The sequence below is a fragment of the Stenella coeruleoalba genome (assembly GCF_951394435.1).
Source record: "Stenella coeruleoalba genome assembly, chromosome: 6".
NCBI lineage: Eukaryota > Metazoa > Chordata > Mammalia > Artiodactyla > Delphinidae > Stenella > Stenella coeruleoalba.
In genome coordinates, this window is record NC_137151.1 from 95,875,944 (window position 1) to 95,896,809 (window position 20,866).

Below are 20,866 nucleotides of genomic sequence, written 5' to 3' on the forward strand. Positions count from 1 at the left end.
AAAAAATCTAACTTGTTTTGTTACGATGTAATTCTGTTTAAGGAAGAGCTGGGACTGGTTTTTACCTGGGCTGCTGTTAGGCTTCTTAAAAAAACCGCTAGAGTTTCAGACCTTCACTTTCAAAACAAGAAAAGAAAAAAATATATATATTCATTAAAAAAATAATAAACTCAACCTACCTACAAAACCCCTGTTCTAAGTTAAGTACCTTACCATTCTTTTTTAGCTGAGTACTAGAAGGTCTTTTTTTTTTTTTTTTTTGATGAGAAACAATGACTGAAGTGGGAAATTTCCTGCTTTTCTGTTACAGGGGAGGTTGGGATGGGTGCTAACAGAAGAGGGACATTTCATCATCTTATATTCCACTTTTCTAGTGCAGTTGCTTGTCTGCTGCTGTCTCTCAGTTTTATCTACTTTGTTTCTGTTGCCTTCTCTGTTCATTGTGTCTTCTTACCCCAAGTTTGGAAACACAGGGTGTTGTGAACATATCAGCAATTGTTCCAAGCCTCTGAGAGTGGGACACAGACACACAGCTTAAGGGTTTACCTACCAAGCAGTATGACTTCAGGGAAAAACATAACCACAAGGTATCTTTTAAAGAAAGGTACCAATTTCTAGGGTTATGTGACTCTGTCCCTTAAATCTGAGATATTCTTCAGGATTATCTGCTTAACTCTTGTCTGCCCATTATAAGTACATGTTCTGCCTGCACTTACCCATGGCACAACCGTTATCTTTACTGATTACTGCCGCCTCTGTACCTCTTGATTTTTCCCACAGATTCAACCCAGACTTTCCAGTTGCCTTCCATATTTATGTTTTAAGTTACTTTCGTACATCTCATTATTTCTCCCTGACTTTTCTATTCACCAGCCCATTTCATTCCCTGTACTACCCACCAAGGTTAATGTGGTTAATGGCAGCACTACCTTCATAGGTAGGAAGGATAAAAATCTAAGACCATCTTGAGCTGTTTCACTCCTTCATATGCTTCCTGAATCCTCAGATACCAAATACTCTTTTTGTCCACACTGTACTAAGTTCTCTCGTTTTCTTTCCACTTCTATTGCCTTGATTTTTGTGTGTCAGGCCCTGGGTTAGACTTTCTGCATACATGGTTTTTTTTTTTTTAAATCTTTGCAGTTAGTCTGTAAAGTAGGTTGCATTACCTCTTTCATTTCACATTTATGGATTAAGCTCAAAAAATAACTTGCTGTTTCAATAGCAGCGAAATAGCAAATCAGGGATTTGATGCTAGGTGACTTTAAGTCCAAGGTGTTCCCACTAAGCGCTCTTTCACCTAACATATAAGATTCTTACCTATTGCATATCTACCTGCTCATCTTTCCAGGTTTTGTACTTTCTCTCTGGGGCATCTTATGCCAACCATATGGAAATATTTCTGGTTCCATGAGCTGGTCATGCTATTTTATACCTCAGAACCTTTGCCTCACTTGGTTCTCGGCCTGTCTTTCGACGCCTGTCTGCTTGTCGAACTCCTTTTCTTCAAGCACCTGCTCAGAGGTTACTTCTGGGTAGCCCCACCCCTACTCAAACCCTGACCGCCCTCTCCGTCACCACCATGACACCACACCATCACCAGTGCCTCTTCCACTACCCATCACCACCACCACCTGCAGGGAAGTGCTACAGATGTTGTTGGGTTAGGGTTATTATTTTGTCTTCCATTCCTAATTAGTATGTGATCTTTTTGAGGGCAGTGACTCTTACTCATCTTTTTAGTTTTATTAGTCTTCACTGTGATTTGAAGCTAATAAAGATGTTCTGTCTTTATAAGAAGATGCACACCATACTGTATACCCATTCCGAAGGAAACCATAACTGTAGAGTTAATCTTGGGAAGTTGTTTGGCATGTACCTGGCTTATTTATATATTTATCTACATCAGACGTTTGTCGAAGGCTCATTAGTGCTAGGCGCTGTACCAGGTGTTTAAAAGGGAAGGATAGCTTTGGGGGGAGAGGAATGATTTGAATGAGGCTGGCATTTTTCTGTAGCTTCAGGGAGAAAATGTACCTGGAATAGGTGGCATGAATTGGGACTGTGAGAAATTGTAAAGACACAGACCTGACTCGAAGAGAACCATTTCGATGTTGGTCTCTTAGCAGAGTGCTTGCACCTTAGTGGGAAGTCAGTGAATATTTGTTTAATCAATAGCTGAAAACCAATTAATTTTGCCTGTTAAATGAAGTAATGAAAAGTATAAAATTAGGATGTTGGCATGTAATGGTTTTTTCCCTTGTGTTGATGAACATTTAAACTTATAACCTTCAAGGTAAAATTCAGAAAACCAAGTTATTCATGGTAATCTGAAGAAATTCTTTTTTTGAGAAGACATGCTATTGACATGAAAAGATAATTTGCCATTGTATGTAAGAATAGATCTGTATATGATGAATGCTTCCTGTTGTAAGTTTTTAAAACTTCCCTAATACTTTGTTTTGTGTGTTAATGAGTTATCCCTCAAAAGAGGATCCTTAAGATAGCTTGTAAAATGTTTATGCATAGCGGTTTCCCTCCTTATATGTTTGTTTTATTGTGTTACCCTTTCCGTTTAATGTAACTTGCCCTTACCCCTTACCCTCCGCACCTTTTTGTTTTTGCAGTATCTCTTGCTCCTCCTCCCTCCATCCTACAGGTAACTCCTCAGTTACCTTTAATGGGATTTGTGGCCAGAGTCCAAGAAAATAGTAAGTTTATGTCTTCTTTATGCTGTAGATCAGATTCTAGGCATAAAATGTCATTTATATATGATTGGCTGAATAGTCATTCATTCACTGATACTTCAGATATTTGAATATTATGAACAGTCATTGTATGAGCAGCTAGTGTGGATGGTAAAATAATTACGATGAAATTCTCTACTTTCAAACAACTTAAAATCTGGTAGTGAAGATAAGACAAATAAATATAAAATAAGGCACATGTAAAAAGAAAGATCACATCTAATTGAGGAGGTGCTCTTTAATCACTGGATATCCCACACTTTTCTCTGGGTTGCTCAGACAATTAGTGGTCTGTCACTGGAGTTTTAGGGTTTTGTGGCCGGCCTGAGAATCTTCTTCCAATCCTGTGATTCCAGGTGTAAAAATGGCCATGCCATGGTGGGTCCCAGGGGACCAAATTGTCAGTCTGTCTCCCATGAGGCCTCATAGATTAGCAGTGAATTTAAGCTGGCCTGTGGTCTGGTGTTGAATCATGCAGGATCAGATAACTAATTGTATTGACAGGTCGAGTTTGCTCCTAGAGAAGCATTAAGGAAGCTGAGGAGACTGATGTCTACAGAGCAGGAGGCCTGTATCTGTATTTAGTGAGGAATTGCTAAAGCAGTGAACACAGTCTGTATGATAGATGAGTTCTCTTCTTGTGAGCAGTCTGCATAGGAACCATGTCACAATCATAAGGCTGTACGGGTATGGAATCGGAACTAGGGGAATTACACTAATGAAGGAGATAATGTCATGAGGCTGATGTAGCCTAATGCATGCATCTCATAACAGGGATGGCCTCAACCGTGGGATAGAAATATTTGCATTCTGTTGCTTAGGACTGCTGCTCCTTTGGAAATGGGCATTGCCAATACTAGAATGTAAGCTCTATGAGAGCAGGGATTTTTGCTTGATTTTCACTGGCTATTTCTCCAGCACTTAGTGAAGCATCTGACACAGGGCAGGCACTTTGAGTCCCTCCTTTTTTGTGTGCTTCCGTAGCTGACTAAATGCTCCCTTTGTATCGACACATTTCTTTCTTGTATTTTAACTGGTTATAATCCAGTCTTATTGGCCTGAGGGCTCAGTGTCTCTTTCAGGTGCCTTTGCATCTCTGTTTGCTAATTTCTGAAAATAGTCCATTTTACCTCTGCTTATTGGAAGGTACCCCAATGAGCACCTCCAATATTTACCACAGTGTGCAATATTTACCTTTTAGGATGATCTTTTCTCATTTCTTTCCATAATCATATACATTTTCTCACCTACAAAATGTATAAAAATAAGAACTTTGTATATGAGGTGAGCCGTGGCTGATTTTACAGGCATAGCAGGACTTATACATTCAAATGAATGTTGTCCTCTTCAAAACACTCACCTTGGAAAGATATATACCTATCTTTTGGAATGATCTGTATAGCTTTCAAGTACATTATTTTGAAGATAACTCTGTGGTAGCAGATATTTACTCTATATTAAGTTTGATGTTTGGAAGAAGTCTGGAATTATTTGGAACCAGTTATACCGGGCTAAGTAATGCAGCTGTGATTCTGTTATTCTTCTTAAACCCTTCTCTGGCTTCGCATTGCTCTTTGGATAGAGTTCAAACTGTTACAAGGCCCTTTCTGCTTAGTGCTGTCCAGCTTCCTCATGCCTCTTTCTACTGAACTTTGCTCAGCTCTTTGAAGGGCTCCTGCTTTGTATTTGTTATTTTCCTTTACATCTGACATGAAATATCTACCCCCACCCTGGGCCATTAACTCTTACTCATCCTTCAGGTTCCAGGAAGCCTTTCCTGACCCACATAAGAGATGTGGTCTACTGCTCTGTTTTCCATGATGACTTAAAGCACTTACTGCGCTTAATTGTAAATGCAAGTTTGGTTGTCCATGTCTCCATGACTTTTGCTCACTGCTGTATTCCCAGTGCTGAGCATCGTAGCTGGCCATGGTAGGCTTTCAGTTGATGCTTTTGAATGAATAATGAAACATGACTTTAAAGTTGTTGAATTGATCTCATTCCATAATAGTGTAGCTTTTAAGATAAGAGGCATTGGAGTTCAAATTCCTGCTCTTCCATTTACTGTTGGAGTACTTAATCTTGGAAAGCCAGTTTACACATCCATAAATGAGGATTAAAAACACCACCTCCCAAGGTAAAGATTAAATGAAATAATGTATTATAAAGTGCTAACTGAGTAACTGGAACATTTTAAGTAAAAAATAGTAATCATTTTGGCTAAACTTTATTCAGCATCCATCAGCACTAACCCAAAGGGAGGAGAAAGTCAAGCTTGGGGATTTGGAACAGTAGAGTTGGTGGGAACACTTCTCTTGCCTACTTATTTTTTGAAAGATTATTATTTTCAAGTCTAGGTTTATACTCCATGAACATAGAAGCTTGGATAGGAAACATTGAACTTTGCATAATGTGTAGTTTTGTTATCAGCTTGATACATTCTTAGTTTCAGATGCACCACCTCCACCACCACCTGTGGAAGAACCAGTCTTTGATGAGTCCCCACCACCACCTCCTCCTCCAGAAGATTACGAAGAGGAAGAGGCAGCCGTGGTTGAGTATAGTGATCCTTATGCTGAAGAGGACCCACCGTGGGCTCCAAGGTCTTACTTGGAAAAGGGTAAGTTTCAGAGGGATATCTGGAAGGATGGGAAGAAACCTCTATGTACGTAGAAATGAAATTTGCTGGTACTGAAGAGAATCTTATTTATTTTTTACTTATAAGTAAAGTTTGGCCTGTATTAGCCTGTATATTTTAATTAATTTAGTTTACAGGGTTCATGATTTTGGAAGTCACACTGGTAAAATCCTGTGACTGATTTTTATTTACGATTATATGTTGTTCCCGTTGAACATGCTTTTTATGAATGGTTTCTATAAGGGAAAAATTTTGAAAAGAGGTTTTTTTCTGGAATGACTCAGGAAGAGGATGATCTTTCCAAATTATGTTATTCCTACTCCCATGCTGTGAAGCATTTTTTAAAAAATATTTATTCACGTTGGCTGCGTCAGGTCTTAGTTGTGGTATGCAGGATATTCGTTGTGGTGTGCAGGATCTTTCATTGAGGCACATGGGCTCTTTGTTGTGGCGCGCGGGCTTCTCTTAAGTTGTGGCGTGCAGGCTCCAGAGCATGTGGGCTCAGTAGTTGTGGCACACGGGCTCTCTGGTTGTGGCATGCAGGCTCAGTAGTTGCGGCATGTGGGCTCTCTAGTTGTGGCGTGTGGGCTCTAGATCACGTGGGCTTAGTTGCCCTGCGGCATGTGGGATCTTAGTTCTCCAACCAGGGATCGAACCTGCGTCCCCTGCACTGGAAGGCGGATTCTTAACCACTGGACTACCAGGGAAGTCCTTAAAGCATTCTTTTGTGGCATCTTATATCAGATATTCCAGTTTAAGTATCTCCATATGAAACTTTCTTCCAAAGAATATGGTTTCTCAGTTTCTTTGCAGAGTAGGTGTTCGGCATTTCTTTTGGTGAAAAGTTTCTCTGAATGTATTAGCTAACCATCATATGACACTTTTGGGACACAGGCTTACAAACGTCATCAGGACTAGTCAGCTCAGAAGAAATGTGTGCTGTCTTGAAGGAAATTTTCTGTTAAGAAAGTTAAAGCTACTAACTCACTGGGTTTCAAAACTGACTGCACGTTAGAATCACCTGGGGAGCTTACATCAACGAATAGTGGACTTCTACTTCTGGCTAAGATAGAGCAACAGTAATCAGATTTACCCTCCCTCCTAAAACACTTAGGAATGAATCCAGGAAAAAATATAAAAGATAATGGTTTTCAGACATTAGATAACAAGCATTGGTGGACTATGGTCCCAGAAAGAAGGAACTCAAACACGGTGAGTCCTTAATTGTTCTAGCTTTGCTATCTAGAGGCAGTTTCCAGGCCACAGTGCAAGGAGGTGGAACCCAAATAAGCCTGGAAGTCTCACTGAGTAGAGAAGATAAGAGATCACAGAGTTTTGGGAGACCATGGAGAACAGGTAAACTACTCAAAGACAAAGGACAGAGCTCTGGATATCTGCAGAAGGGTCTCCTTGAATCTTTGACAGAGTACTGATCTGTACATGTATGTGAAGAAACTACCTGAGATTAGAGAAAGAACAATCAGAAAGGAGTAGGCAGAAAAAGTCTTGGAAATTACAGGCCTGGGAATAGTTCATGTTCCCGAACGAGCAAGAACAGAAAGACCCTGTAATACACAAGGCATTGAGAAGAGGCCTCAAAAGTGTGTCCCCTCAGCTGTGGGGTGAAATTAGCCCTAGATTATAGGTTGCCCTGAACTGCCCTAACAAATGTTAAAATGCAAACTTTGAAAACATCCAGCTGATTTCAAGTAACTTAACTGAGTTCCAGGACAAAACCCAGCATTGTACAAAGGAGTCAACAAAATCCAGTACACCAAAAAGTAAAATTCATAGTGACCAGCATCCAATCAAAAATTACAAGGCATGTAAAAAGTCAGGAAAATATAACTCATACCTAAAAGCAAAGCCAGTCAGTAGGAACAGACCCAGAAGTGACCAAGATGATGGAATTACCAGACACGGGTATAGCTAGTATAAATGCCACATATATCCAAGAAGGCAAAGGAAAACATGCACATGAGAGAGAAGCAGAATATATTTTCTTAAAAAAGAGAAAGAGAAACATGGAATTTCTGGAGATTGAAAAATATAGTATCTGAAGGGACACTTAGAAGAAAAGATCAGCAACCTTGACAATATGACATTAGAAACTATCCAAAACGAGGCACAGAGAAAAAAACCAAGACCAAAAACACAGCAACAGATATGTGGAACAATATCAAATAATCTTTATTTGCAGAAGATATTATCTTGTATGTAGAAAATCCTAAGGAATCTACAAAAAAGCTGCTAGAACTAAAAAGCGAATTTAGCAAGATGGTAGGCTACAAAGTTGATTTGCAAAATTAATCGCATTTTTATATACTAGCAACAAACAATTAGAGATTGAAATTTACAAAATAATACCTTTTGTAATAACATCAAAAATATGAAAACTTAGGGATCAATTTTTTTTTTTTTTGGCCGTGGTGCGTGGCTTGTGTGATCTAAGTTCCCCAACCAGGGATCAAACCTGGGCCCTTGGCAATGAGAGCTCAGAGTCCTAACCACTGGACTGTCAGGGAATTCCCAGGGATAAATTTAATAAAGGCCTTAAATAAATTGAAATAAATAATGTTTTTTGATCATTATTGTTAAGAGACAGTTTTTCCTAAATTGATCTATAAATTGAATGCAATCTCAATAAAAATTCCAGCAGTCATTCTTACAGAAAATGACAAGGGGATTCTAAAAGTTAAATGGAAATGCAGAAGACCTAGTTTAGTCAACACAATTTTGAAAAACAAGACTAATGTTGGAGGATTTAAACTACCTGATTTCAGAGTTCTGGTATAAAGCTACAGTAATCAGGACAGTGTGGTATAAATATAGAAATATACATCAAAATCCAGAAAAAAAAAGAATCCAGAAAAAGATCCACACATACTTTTTGACGAAAGTGCAAGGTAATTCAATGGGGAAAGGATAGTGTGTTCAAAAATAGTGCTGTTGACAATTGGATATCCATATGCAAAACATGAACTTCTACCCTTATTACCTCACCATACACAAAAATTAACTCGAAATGTATTTGGATGTGAATGTAAAACTGTGAAACTTCTAGAGAAAAATATAGGAGAAAATCTGTGTTCTGGGGTTAGGGGAAACTTTTTGTAGAGAACACATTAAAAGACATGAAGCTTAAAAGAAAAAATGATAAATTGAATTTCATTCAATTAAACTTTTCTTTTGTAACGATGGTGTTAAGAAAATGACAAGGCAAGCCATATAGACTGGGAAGAATATTTGCAAAATAACTCAGGAGACGACAAACAACTTGTAGAAAAAAACAGTTTGGAAACACTTCATCAAAAAAGATGTATGAATTGCAAATAAGCACATGGAAAGATACTCAACATTATTAGTCAGGGAAATGCAAAGTGAAGCTGCAATGAACCAAACTACTTATCACTACACACCCTCTGGAATGGCTACAATTAAAAACACTGATAATACCAAGTGTCAGAGAAACTGTGGTGAAACAGGAGCTGGTACAGTGTACATTGCTGGTAAGAATGCAACGTTTCAGCCACTTTGGAAAACAGTTGGCAGTTTCTTATGAAGTTAGATATACACTTACCAGGTAGTCTGGCAGTCCCTTCTTAGATGTTTATTTACGAGGAATGAAGATGTATGTTCACACAAAGACTTGAACTTGATTGTTCATAGCTGCTTTATTCATAATAGCCAAGACTGGAAGCAACCTATACGTCTTTCAACTGGTGAATGGATAAGCTAATTGTGGGCTATCCATCCATTCAATGGAATACTGTTCGGCAATGGAGAGGAATAAACTACTGGTACGTACAGTGATATCGATGGATCTCAAGCATTATGCTAATGAAAGAATCTAGACACAAAAGACTCATACTTTATGATTCCATCTAAATGAAATTTAGAAGATGAGTGGTTTCGGGGGACCAATAGTGGCTACATGGGGGCATAAGGAAACTTTGGGATAATGGCCATTGTAAGGATTGTGGTAGATTTCATTTGTCATGTATACAGGTGCATACATTTGTGAAAACTCACTGAATATAAACTTAAGTGATTGTGTTTTGTGTCTAAATTACTTCTTAATAAAGCTGCTTTAAGAAAAGAAAAAAAAAGAGCCCAAGGTACACTAGGGTACCAATGTCCAGTGGCCTTGGACATAGACATGTTTTACAGATTCCATGACATGTTTTACAGATTCCTTAGCTGATTTTAACACTGTCCTGGACAAAGTGATGACAGTTTTCAGCTCTGAAAAACCAGCTCAGTGAGTCCTTAAGAGAAAAGCATAATGAAGAGATTTGCTTGTTAAAAATCTCCTCTTCGGTGAACATGTTAAAATCTGGAGAGATTTGTAAGAGAGGAAAGTAAGTTTATTTTCAGTCCAAATAACTCTTTAAAGCTTAAAAGAAAATGCCTGAGTTGTTTCCTAAGATATTTTTCAAAGTTAATCTCTGTTAAGCTCAAATCTTTTAAAACATGAAAATCAAATAACCTCCTCCTTACTCTTTCTGGAGAAACAGAAATAACCGTGTTCAGCTTACGACTGATTGCTTTTTGTTGGAGTGCATAAATGTTGAGCCTGTTGCCTAATGTCTTATTTTGCTATCTTAGACTTAGGACCTCGTTCTCAACTGTGTCTGCATATTAGGGTCACCTAGGGAATGTTTAATATGTCTGCACTTCCAGATCTATTAAATCAGAATCTGTGGACATGGGACGCAGGCATCAGAATTTTTTAAAGTTCCAAGGTTGAGAACCACTGCATAGGTTTATCTTAACCCTTGATTATTAGCCAAGTGGAGATAATTTGTATATGTAAGTATCTTTATTTAACTTGGGTAGAGAAAAGATATTTTCTTTTATTTATTATGTGCCTGGCATGATGCAAGACTTATTACATATGTAAGGCAGTTAGTTTCCCCATTTTGCAAACTAGGAAATTGAGGTTCAAAATAATTTATGTTACAGAATATGACAGAAGATGTTTGTGTTATAGGAGTATATATATATCATATATATCATAATAGTTATTAATGGTAATAAAAGCAGCTAACATTTATATAGAATGTTTACACATGGCCCTGTATTGTGTGTACATTGCCTCATTTAATATAACGATGCTTTGAGGTATTGGCACTATTATAATACCCATTATACAGCTGAGTAAAAAGCAGCTTAGGAAGGTTAAGTATGTTCTGTAAAGTAATAAGTGGTACAGCTGGGATCTGAACTAGGTGGCATAACTCCTGAGCCTACATTCTTAACATTGTCTTAAGCTTGTACTCTGACAGACCTGGAATTGAGTCTTGGCTGTAACGTTTACTAGCGTTAAATTATTTGTGACAAATTGACTTGTCAGTGCCTGTTTTATTTCCCTTTCTTCTATCAAGCCATCTGTTCTTGTGTTTTTCTAGCTCAATGACATAACTTCTTGGTAGAAGCATAAACAGTGTATGGTAACTTATCAGATAACACTTCTGTCCTCACAAGACTGACGGTCCCTTGTCTTATTCATCTTTGTATCTCTAAAAATCAGAGTGGATGCTCCATTAATGATTGTCAGAAAATGAATAGTGCCATTAATTCTGTCTGGGGAGTCCAGAAAGCTTCTCAGAGGACATGGTATATGTGATGTGCTTTGAATGATGAGTATGAGTTTCTCAGGCAGAGGAGAGAGAGAGGAAGGGCTATCCAGTCAGAGGGAATCCTCTGAGTCAAAAGGGCATGGTGAGTAATGTCCTGTGCTGGGGGGACCTGGGTGGGTTGTAGGGAGGGAGTGGGCAAGCTAAGAGTGTAGGAAGGGAAGTTGTAAATAATGATGGGAGGCCTTGAATACCAGGCTGAGGTGTTTTGAATTTTTTTCTTTTTAAAAAATCTGATAGTAGAGGGAAATTGTGGAAGATTTTAAATAGGTTAATGTTAAGTTCCCATGTATTTGGATTTTAATTTTTGAAAAAAGATACTTGATAATAGTGTAGTGTGCATTAGAAAGAAAGAAAAATAGGAGTTGGAAAGACCAGGTTGGGTATCTTTCTAAGCAAGAGATTAGGGCCTCAACTGAGGCAGTGGTGCTGAAAACCTTGTTCACATAAATAAGTAGATGCAAATGGAATTATTTTTCATGCAGCACTGTCAGTTCTCTTAAATCCTTCAGAGTTATTTGCCAAAAATCAAATAATGTTCTATCTTTAAAAATCATGTTTTATATGGTGTGTCATCTGATAACCCCATTAAAGTCCACCTTAACTTTTGTTAAAAGCAAAAGAATGGGAGCCGCTTAAGTTGCAAAAAGGTTGGGATAGTCAGTGGAGTAATTCTCTTTCTTAATACCACACTGGTATTTTGAATTGTCCCTTTGGCACTCAAGGTGTTTTATACTTAAGCATAGTACATCACTGTATTTTTGTTAAGTAGGAGAAAGATAAACAGGAAATGAGAACTTTTATGACTGATGCTTGACAGAGGATATCATCTCAAGCAGATCAGATTTCGATGCAGGATTTATAAAAGTTGAGGATCTAGAAAGAAACTCTGTAAAATCATCTGTCACTCATGCTACTTAGAAAATCTTCAGGTGCCCCACAGTGATATGTGTATTCCAGTTTAAAGACTGCTGCGCTGATTAGGGCGTTGAGTGTGATGATGGAGAAAAGTGTTTGGGTTTGAGAGATTCAGAAGGTGTAGAATTAACAGGACTTGTGGATATTTTCCTCTGAATTACTTTTCAGCGGGTTTGCATTTCTATAAGCATCAAGAATGTTATCAACCCCCCCCAAAAAAGCTAAAAAATACTACATTGACTAGAAATACTGAGTATTCTACATATCTTGTGTTCTCTTTAAACTTGTATGCCATTTAATTGTATCTGTTTAGATGTTAGAAATACACACTAAACTCTTTCTAGGTCCCTCTAAAGTGTTTTCTGGCATCCTAGATCACTGTAATGGCAAATATTCAGAGTTTTAAGAAAGCTGTTGACTTAAAGCAGGCCTGGAACAAATTGCACTGTATCAAAAGTCCCTGTTTTAGTTTGTTTCTTAATTATTTATTTAGGATTAAGGTTGCATAGAAAACAAAGTCAATATATGCTTCTTAAAATGGAGAGATTGGAGATTTATTGAGTGAAATTCTGAGTGGTATAATAAACATAGAGGATCTTTCTATAAAAAAGATAAATCTTCAAGTGGATCTGAGCAAGTTATAGGGTATCCCAATTTAACTAAACTGTTGAGGAAAATATAACACTTAGGAACCAGAGATTGTCCCAGATATCATTTAAAGGCCCCATTTGCCAAGTTATTTAAGTAATGAAAATCATAGGAGAGCTTACAGGTATCTTGGTTTTCTTAACACTTTTAGTCTGTTACTGTGGATATGTTAAATTGGTGGCATAATGCAGCATGTGTTTTGAAAGAATATATATAGTAGACGCCCGTCATTCACACATATAACCTGTGGGAATTCAACCACTATTCTCAGTGAATGGGCATAGGCTCTAGAAAGTGTGAGAAAGCAGACGGAAGTCTGCTCTTCCCTCAGTCTCTCTCATTTTTTCACTGGCCTCTCCTAGTGTATCTCACTGCACTAGTCTAATTCTAATGTTTAAAGGTACGTGTTTTTACATAATATGGTGCTTTAACACAAGCTCAACTGAAGAAACAGCCATCTTTCCCTATTCTGGGATTGTATCTCTTCAGAGAGATTGTTGAACAGTAAGTGTGACTAAATACTGTTTTTGGCCATTTATACAGTTTTGAACCTAACCTCAAGATGGGATTCCACTGTGCAGGACTGGGTATTAGAAAACAGAATTCGCAGGGAGGGTCCTGTGTTTAGAAAGTCACTGTGTTTGAAGTGCTGCAGAAGTTCGGAAAGGATAGATATTCATTTATTTGGTTCTGCCTTTCTAGGAACGTTATTCTTTTTCATATCCTTTTTTTCCCCCCTCTAGTTGTGGCAATTTATGATTATACAAAAGACAAGGAAGATGAGCTGTCCTTTCAGGAAGGAGCCATTATTTATGTCATCAAGAAGAATGACGATGGTTGGTATGAAGGAGTTATGAATGGAGTGACTGGGCTCTTTCCTGGGAATTATGTCGAGTCTATCATGCATTATTCTGAGTAAAGCTCAGCAAGGCTGTGTTTCCCTCACGGGAATAGTCAGGTCTTCCCAGATTATCAAAAGGCCCTGGGGATTCCCCTCCAGTGAAATGAATGAAGGATTCAAATGACAAAAACTACTTACGTTTTGTTTTTTTTGGTTTATCCCTCAGTATTAAAACAAAAAAGCAAGCTGAGTTTGAACAAATGGCTCTTTCTGCCATCACTTATACTATGCTGAGCTGTTTGGACTGAAATAAAGTGACGGTTTCTGAATATATCAGAGGTATAACAGCATAACTATGTGAAACAAATCAGGTTAAAACTGATTCAGAAAAGAAATCTGGGATCTTTCTCAGGAATACTGTACATGCGTGGGAGTTCTCCTCCTGCGGAATCTGTGGCATTGGATGATCTGCAGTGCCTGTGGCTAGCCTCATGGCCCAGGGTGTGCCCCAGCCCCACTTCCTTCCACTGGGATGAGGAGGGGGAACCAATATTTAAATACCATACATAACCATTTTTATAATTGTTTCACATGGCTTATTTCCTCTTCAACACTGTAAATCCTGCATTCTCTCAGCACGAGTGCACCAGGTGAGTTAGTGTTGAGCTGACTTGCATCCCTTCATGTTTCTTAGTTCGTAGATTATAAGAATGATTTGAGTCTCCAAACATTCTGAAGGTGGTTTTGTTCTACTGCGCTGCTGCTGTGTGAGACTGCATTGCCACTGCTGGCAGTGCACCCAGAGGTGTGACAGGTGCAGCCTGGTCCGTGCGCTCAAGTGGGCGTGCAGAGGTAGACGCGAGGGTCCCTAAGGTTCTAGAGAGGTTGAACTGCAGAAGTGCATCCTAAACCCTTGCCTTAGGTGCTGTTTTGAGGAGTAGGACCTTAGAGGTCAGACCAACTATTTCTTTACTTCTTTCACTATTTAGATAAATAGTTTTTGTTTTTTTTTTTTAATAGCAGTTATTTTCAAGTCTCGACAGTCACTGGGAATAAAAGGCTTGCTGCTGTGCTCTCTGAATGTTATGGCAGGTGTTAGCTACTGCTGAATTTACTCACTTAGAAAAGGTAAATATTCCCCTGATTTTGTGTGTTTGGCTTTTGAAGTAGCTGCTGTTGGTAAGGATTTGAACCTTATCTCTCAGACTAAGAATAGTGGGATAAGTGGTATAAGGCCAAATACTTATTCAAGTTTTTTTTTTTTTTCACCTGCACAATTACAACTTCAGATTCAGTGGAGTTTGGAAGGCAGATGGCTTTAATCCTCTCTTCTGTAATCAGTATAATATTGAAAAACATCCAGGAGGCCTTGCTGCTCAGCAGCTGAATACTGTGATGATAAACCACCTCACAGGCCAAAGCCACCATGGGTCCTTTCCAGTCCCAGTGACTTGGCCAGAAGAGAGCTTTGCCAGGTGACTTCCCAGTGCTGGGGGAAAGGTGAGAGGCGGTAGGCTGCATATATTTCAAACATGGGCCTTGAACATAATAGGTAGTGCAGAGAGAGGAACTTGATTGAAAAATGAACAAGGGTGGTAGGTGTGAGGGAGTTTCAGATCGTGTAGACAGAGTTAATATTCCACCTGTGACTCTGTTATCAGAGCAGAAAACTTACCACCATTTAACTGAGACCCAGGTACAGTGTTTCCTATCAAGATTTTTGTTTCACGGTTGCAGGTTTTTTTCTCACACGCTGCAAGTTAGCTCTTTTTAGATTTCTCCAGCACTTTGAATTTAGTTTTCATTAACTTGCCTCCAGTACACATTACACTTCATGCTTTGTTAGGTCACCTTGACACCCTTTATTCCCTGTCTTCCTTCAAAGTAATGGCCCTTGAGTGTCCTCTGAGCCTTCAGCTTCATTATGGCTGCAACCAAGACTATACTTGGAGAGGTTAAACTCTTCTTAGTGTTGGTGTGTAACTAGAAAAACTGTTTTGAAATTAGATGTTCAGAGTTATTTAAATAGCTTTTCACTGAGAAAACTTACTGGACTAATAAGGCAGAGGGTATTTTGAAATCCAATAAATAGTGCCCACAGCTCACACCTACAGAAGCCCAGAAGACAATTGTGCAAAAGGAGTTGGTGGTGGTCAGCTTGCCTGTTGGACCCCTGCTGGATTGGGGAACCGAGAAGACGTCAGTGAAGTCCTTCAGACTGAAGACCTGCCGCAGAGGGATCCATGGGTCAGCTGATTTTTCCTTTATTTTTTAGTACTAACGTGTGTGATTTTTTTGTTTTAAAAATAACACCTGTTGGATTTTCTGCATATTTTAAATTTTTGTATAGTTTTGAATTCTATATATCGTTTTGGAAGGATACTGTGTAATGATGGGCCAGGCCTAAAGTCATTGGAGACTTTTAATGTATGTAACATTTCATAGATTGCATGCTATTAATAGTATGTGAGGGTAGTATTTGTTTTATCGTAAGTTTCCCCCATTTATCTTTTTATACACTACAAGATGGTTGGTAGTAGTAATTCTAAATGAGTGCAGAAATCTTACATGCTACATAATATTGTGGCAAAGATGATCCAAGTCTAAACTCTGACCAGTAAGCAACCATTTTATCAGGCTAGAGGGAATCTTTTTCCTCTTGAAGTGTTTTTGACTTGTGTCCACTCCCTTTTTCCTTAAAAAAAAAAGGGGGGGGGAGGGTTAAGAGTTTGTTCCCTTTTTTTAAAGTATTACTATTTGAAAGGCCATAGGGATGTAAATGAAAATATACTTCCTTGTTGACGTTATGGCCTAGGCAATAAATTGAAAACCAAAAGTGTCAGTGTGTCAAAATCTAGACTTGAGAGATTCAGCCTGCTGTGTTTGAAATACATATGAAACCTTTAAGATGTCTTGTTCATTGTTTCCCATCTTTTGGCTACTTGCTTTCTATCTTCTCCAGGGGCACCTCCTGTTCCTACAGTAGGGTTAAGGGCCTGCTACTCTTGCTGCATTCCTAACAGTCACTGGGTGAGACATTTTCATCCCTCCCTTTCTTTTTCCCCTCCTGCCACTGTTTATTACCCAGCTAGAGAGACTGTTTTATGTGTCTTCACAGTGGTCTCTGTAATGTAGCTGTGCTCCTCAGCAGTCTCTTGATATTACTGAAGACTTTCCTGTTTGAGAGGCATCAAAATGATAGTAGTTTGCTTTTATCCTCTTATGCTCATTTGCTTTTAGCAGGTGACCTTTCTGCATTAAGAACTGGTACTTTGGTACTTTCTTACCACCTTTTCTCCTCAGTGGAGACAGCATGGCATGTCCTGAAGGCCACCTCTCCCTTTGAAAAGTGTTTGATGGAGGAACTGGCAGGTGGTTGCTACGTCTTGGAAAAGAATGGGGATCTGCATCACTTCCCATCTGTTCACTTCTGAACTTCTTTGGCCAGGAACTCCTGATCAGTGTTAAGGTGATGATTTGCCTCACATGATTTACTTAGAGTCATAGAATTTTAGAGCTAGATGAGATTTCAGAAATTTTAGTTCAATACCATTTTACTGATGGGGTTTAGATGTTTCCTTTTCAAATAACAGCTAGTTAACAAAGGTAGAATTCCTGACTCAGCGCCTGGTACTCTTTCTACAACTGTCTTAATTGTGTTGTATGTTTCTTTTAAAGTTCTACTGGATGTCTTAAGGAAGATACTTGAAAAGATATGCTATGTCTCCATAAATACCATTCAGAGTGTTGTCTAAAGGAGTGTATTGAGTGTAGCCTTAATTAGTGAAAGTAATCTTCATTTTAACCCTTTTATAACTACACTCAGTACAAATGGTCTTTTCCATAAGGTGTATGTAGCTAAAATGTTACAGTGTCTGGGCACTGGAAAGAGCACAGCACAGCCTTACTTGAGAGAGCCTTAGAAAACACTTCTAAAACAGGCATTGCGCTCATTACCTTATGTTTATTTTATGCTGATCTTTGTTCCTGTTTCTTGAGAATCTCATAATTCTTCAAAAAAAGAAGAAAATTGACAAATGACAGGGCCTAGCTGTGTATAAACGATCCTTGCTAAATATCTTGAGGTTTTTTGTAAAAAATCAAACAAAAGACAAAAAGCTTATTTTCACATTAAAATGGAAACGTCTTTTGCAACTTCAGAATTCTATGGAAACGCAGTTTTTATCATATTTGTGTCCATGCATCTTTTTCTTAACAAGATGGTTTACAAAAAAGAATGTAAACAATTTGTGATCTGGTCAGTTATACTTTTAGCTCCCGGAGGGAGGGTTGGTGTTACGAGTTGAGTAAAAACCCATGTAGGAAAATTTGAGGGAGCAGTCTGTTGCCAGTAACCTTTCTTGTGTGTGCCATTAAACCACCTCCAGATGAGTTGCGGGAACATTCACTTTTTAATTTTGAAATTGTATTTCGAATTAATTGTTGCTGTGTACTAAGAACTTGGCCTAAATAAAATCCTACAAAGTATATCCAAATGTCTTGTGAATGTATTTCTGCAAGTAACTTTTCTCCTTTCTTTCTTTTTTTTTTTTTTTTTTTGGCTGTGCTGTGTGGCTTACGGGATCTCAGGTCCCCGACCAGGGACTGAACCCGGGCCACACCAGTGAAAGCCCAGAATCCTAACCACTAGACCACCAGGGAACTCCTGTAACCTCTTTTCTAAGGTGGTAAGTTTAAGTGTGTCAGAGAGAATCCGTCCCTGTGCACTAATTACTGTCTGTCCCTATTTTTGCTGTAAGTGAACCTGAGGTTTTGATCACTTTCCACGAAATACATACAGTTCTTTTCTTTTAATATAAAAAAGGAGACCTTCTGTTCTTTTTGCCCCAGTTTGGTAAATGATAACATGATTTGTAAATACATTCGAATCCACGTTTATACATACCTTGACAGACATGGCAGTCCAAGACATGATTGTGATAACAAGGCTTTGAAACAAAAAGCACCTCTTTTTGTACTAGTTCGTACCTAGTTGTATTTTGTTTGTTTAAAGAAAAAAATCTTAAAAGTTATTTTCTTACAGGCTAATCAGCTGAACACATCAAATTATAGTTTGTTTACCTTCACACTTTATGTGCGTGTTGCAGCCTCTCTATTTTGGGTACCTTGACATAAACAGCAAAACCAGGCTCTTAGTGGTGCCGATCCACAAACAAACAGTGAAGTACAGTTCTAACGTTTAAATGAAATCTATGTATTTTTATTAAGGATTGGATAAGCTGACATAAGGAAAACACGTAGCTGAAAAATTACACTGACTGTATGACTACTGTCCTAAGCCATTACAATAGTTTACTGACAGTAACTGGCAAGAGTAACTTGGAAAATAACTTAATCCAGCAGTAGAACAAAAACATGGTCAGTAGTACTGAATATATCTCTTATATATATCTATATATATATATAGGTTTGCACAATCAGGGAGCAAGGCACATAATTAATTAAATGAGAGCGTACATTTAAGCAGAAGAAAATAATAGCTACAAAGCTGAAAGAAAAACTGTAACTTCATCTTTACTGAGCTGTGCATAATCATCTGAATAACGTCTTCTATCCAGTACTTTTAATGCAGTTCCTTTTGCCTTTTTCATGCTTCAGTAAGGTATATTCCTACATTGTATCTATTTATGGCAAAGCTCCCACAGCTTAGATGTCAGCAACTGGGAGCAATCCCAGTTAAATATAATGTGCAATTTTTCTTTAAAACAGTAAACAATGTTTTTATGACATTTAGCACAAGCTAATATTTTAAATGTACATTTCTATAAAAGGAGTTCACTAGTGGCTGATAATAAAATTAAGCAAAATCATTTGAAACATTCCAGTTAATGCTTATTTTCTAGGAGGAATTATTTACAAGTAGAGAGAAAAATATAGGAGGTGGTAATCATGAAAAATGGCAGTTTTTGGTATTAGGTTACAATAAACTTAACAATGGACAGTTTCCAAAATGCAGATTTTTTTTTTTTTTTTTTAAGTGCCACAAGCATGTTCTGCCTAAGAAGAGGTTGAGGCTTCGATGATGAGCTTGGTATTAATAGCCATCCATGATCAACATTCACTTCTGAACTTGGCCATCTTTTACATATGTAGTATTCACCATCACCCTGACTCGACTCGCTTCTCTAAATGTCTTTGGTAGAAAGCAGCCAGACCCCGTTTAGGTAGATGAAGCCATCTCTCGTGAGACCATCACTTTTCCTGTTTCTGCACAAACTAGAAACACTTTCCTTCTCTTTCATTAGCACCTCAAAGTTTGCCTGTTGGATTTTTTTTTTTTAATGCTAATCCTCCAAAAGAGTTCAAGGCACTGGGGGTTATAGCAGATGTTTCCTCTTCTAAATGGTTTATTACTTCAACAAGCAAAGAGCAAACCAACTGGAGATTATTTCCTTCGAGTATTTATCAAGTATATTGTGTTTAGCTTATTTTTACTTAGCAAGTTTATAGTACAGCTAAATTTCAGATTTCTTTTACATATAGATCTTCCAAGGGCACAATTAAGAACCGAGCACTTGTTTAGTTTGAGGGAGTCTGGGAAAGGGGTTAACAATGATCTTCTATTCAATTTTTAAATGAAAATAAATCTTAAAAGATACTGGGATACTTAATTCTGCACTACTTGCATCTCTCCATGGATCAAATCTCAACTTCGTGAGTGGTCGCATATTCCTATAGGGTTAGGAATAACTTGCTTTATGCAATGACATAAAGTGTATAAAACAAAATTCCAGGTTGGCAAAAGGTACTTGCAACCTAAAGTGATTTTTTTAGAAAGGGATGTCCTCTTATCAAGTGTATAAATCCAAATTATGAAGCCTATGTTATTGAAAGCAAGTCATTACACCTATAATCACACAGGGTCATACAGTTTTAACTGGTCTGAACTTATATCTGTGAGATAAGTTATATCTATGTGGAAACTGTATAAAAAATTTGGTAATACATAAAACGAGGAAAAGGTTAGTTTGCTTGTTTAAAATCACCTTGTGTTTGTAACATAAAACTGCTTTTAGCTGAGGGAAAAAAGGTAACAAAGGGTTCTGTTGGTGGCCTGATGGTCAAATCAAACCAATCCTGAAGTTTTTTTCAGGCTAATCGTAGCCTTACATCCTTGACATGAACTTATTAGCAGTTGTATTCTCCCAGAATAGCAGCTTATGAAACTCTAATTAGATGCACAGCTATTAATAACCTTGACCTCAGAGTTGTTACCCTATTGGAATTATTCTTCATGATCCCCCAATTTTGTTTAGATTAACTTTCTTGATAAACTCAGGACTGCTTTCAGTGGCAAGTAAACTTACATAGAGAGGGGACTTCCAAGAGAGTTCACAGCCCTTCCTTAACAGGATGTGCGTCAGTGGGCAGGAGCACCTTGATGTCAGGACTGTGAGACATTACCTTGTCTATT

The 20,866-nt window shown here is 38.0% G+C and overlaps 1 protein-coding gene across 14 annotated transcripts in view; it reads left to right on the top strand.

Moving 5' to 3' along the window:
- Window positions 1–18,215, top strand: part of ABI2 (abl interactor 2) — a 103,368-nt gene extending 85,153 nt beyond the window's left edge. For 7 of the 14 annotated variants that reach the window (XM_079923683.1, XM_079923692.1, XM_079923691.1 and 4 more), the window contains 3 exons: window positions 2,628–2,711; window positions 5,194–5,367; window positions 13,334–13,748. In XM_079923683.1, the coding sequence (XP_079779809.1) occupies window positions 2,628–2,711; window positions 5,194–5,367; window positions 13,334–13,509 (434 nt within the window). In that variant the 3' untranslated portion in view covers window positions 13,510–13,748. Of the gene's footprint in view, window positions 1–2,627; window positions 2,712–5,193; window positions 5,368–13,333 lie in introns of all 14 variants that reach the window. The other 7 variants (XM_079923689.1, XM_079923695.1, XM_079923693.1 and 4 more) reach the window with 4 other exon arrangements.
- The last annotated feature ends 2,651 nt before the right edge of the window (window positions 18,216–20,866 follow it).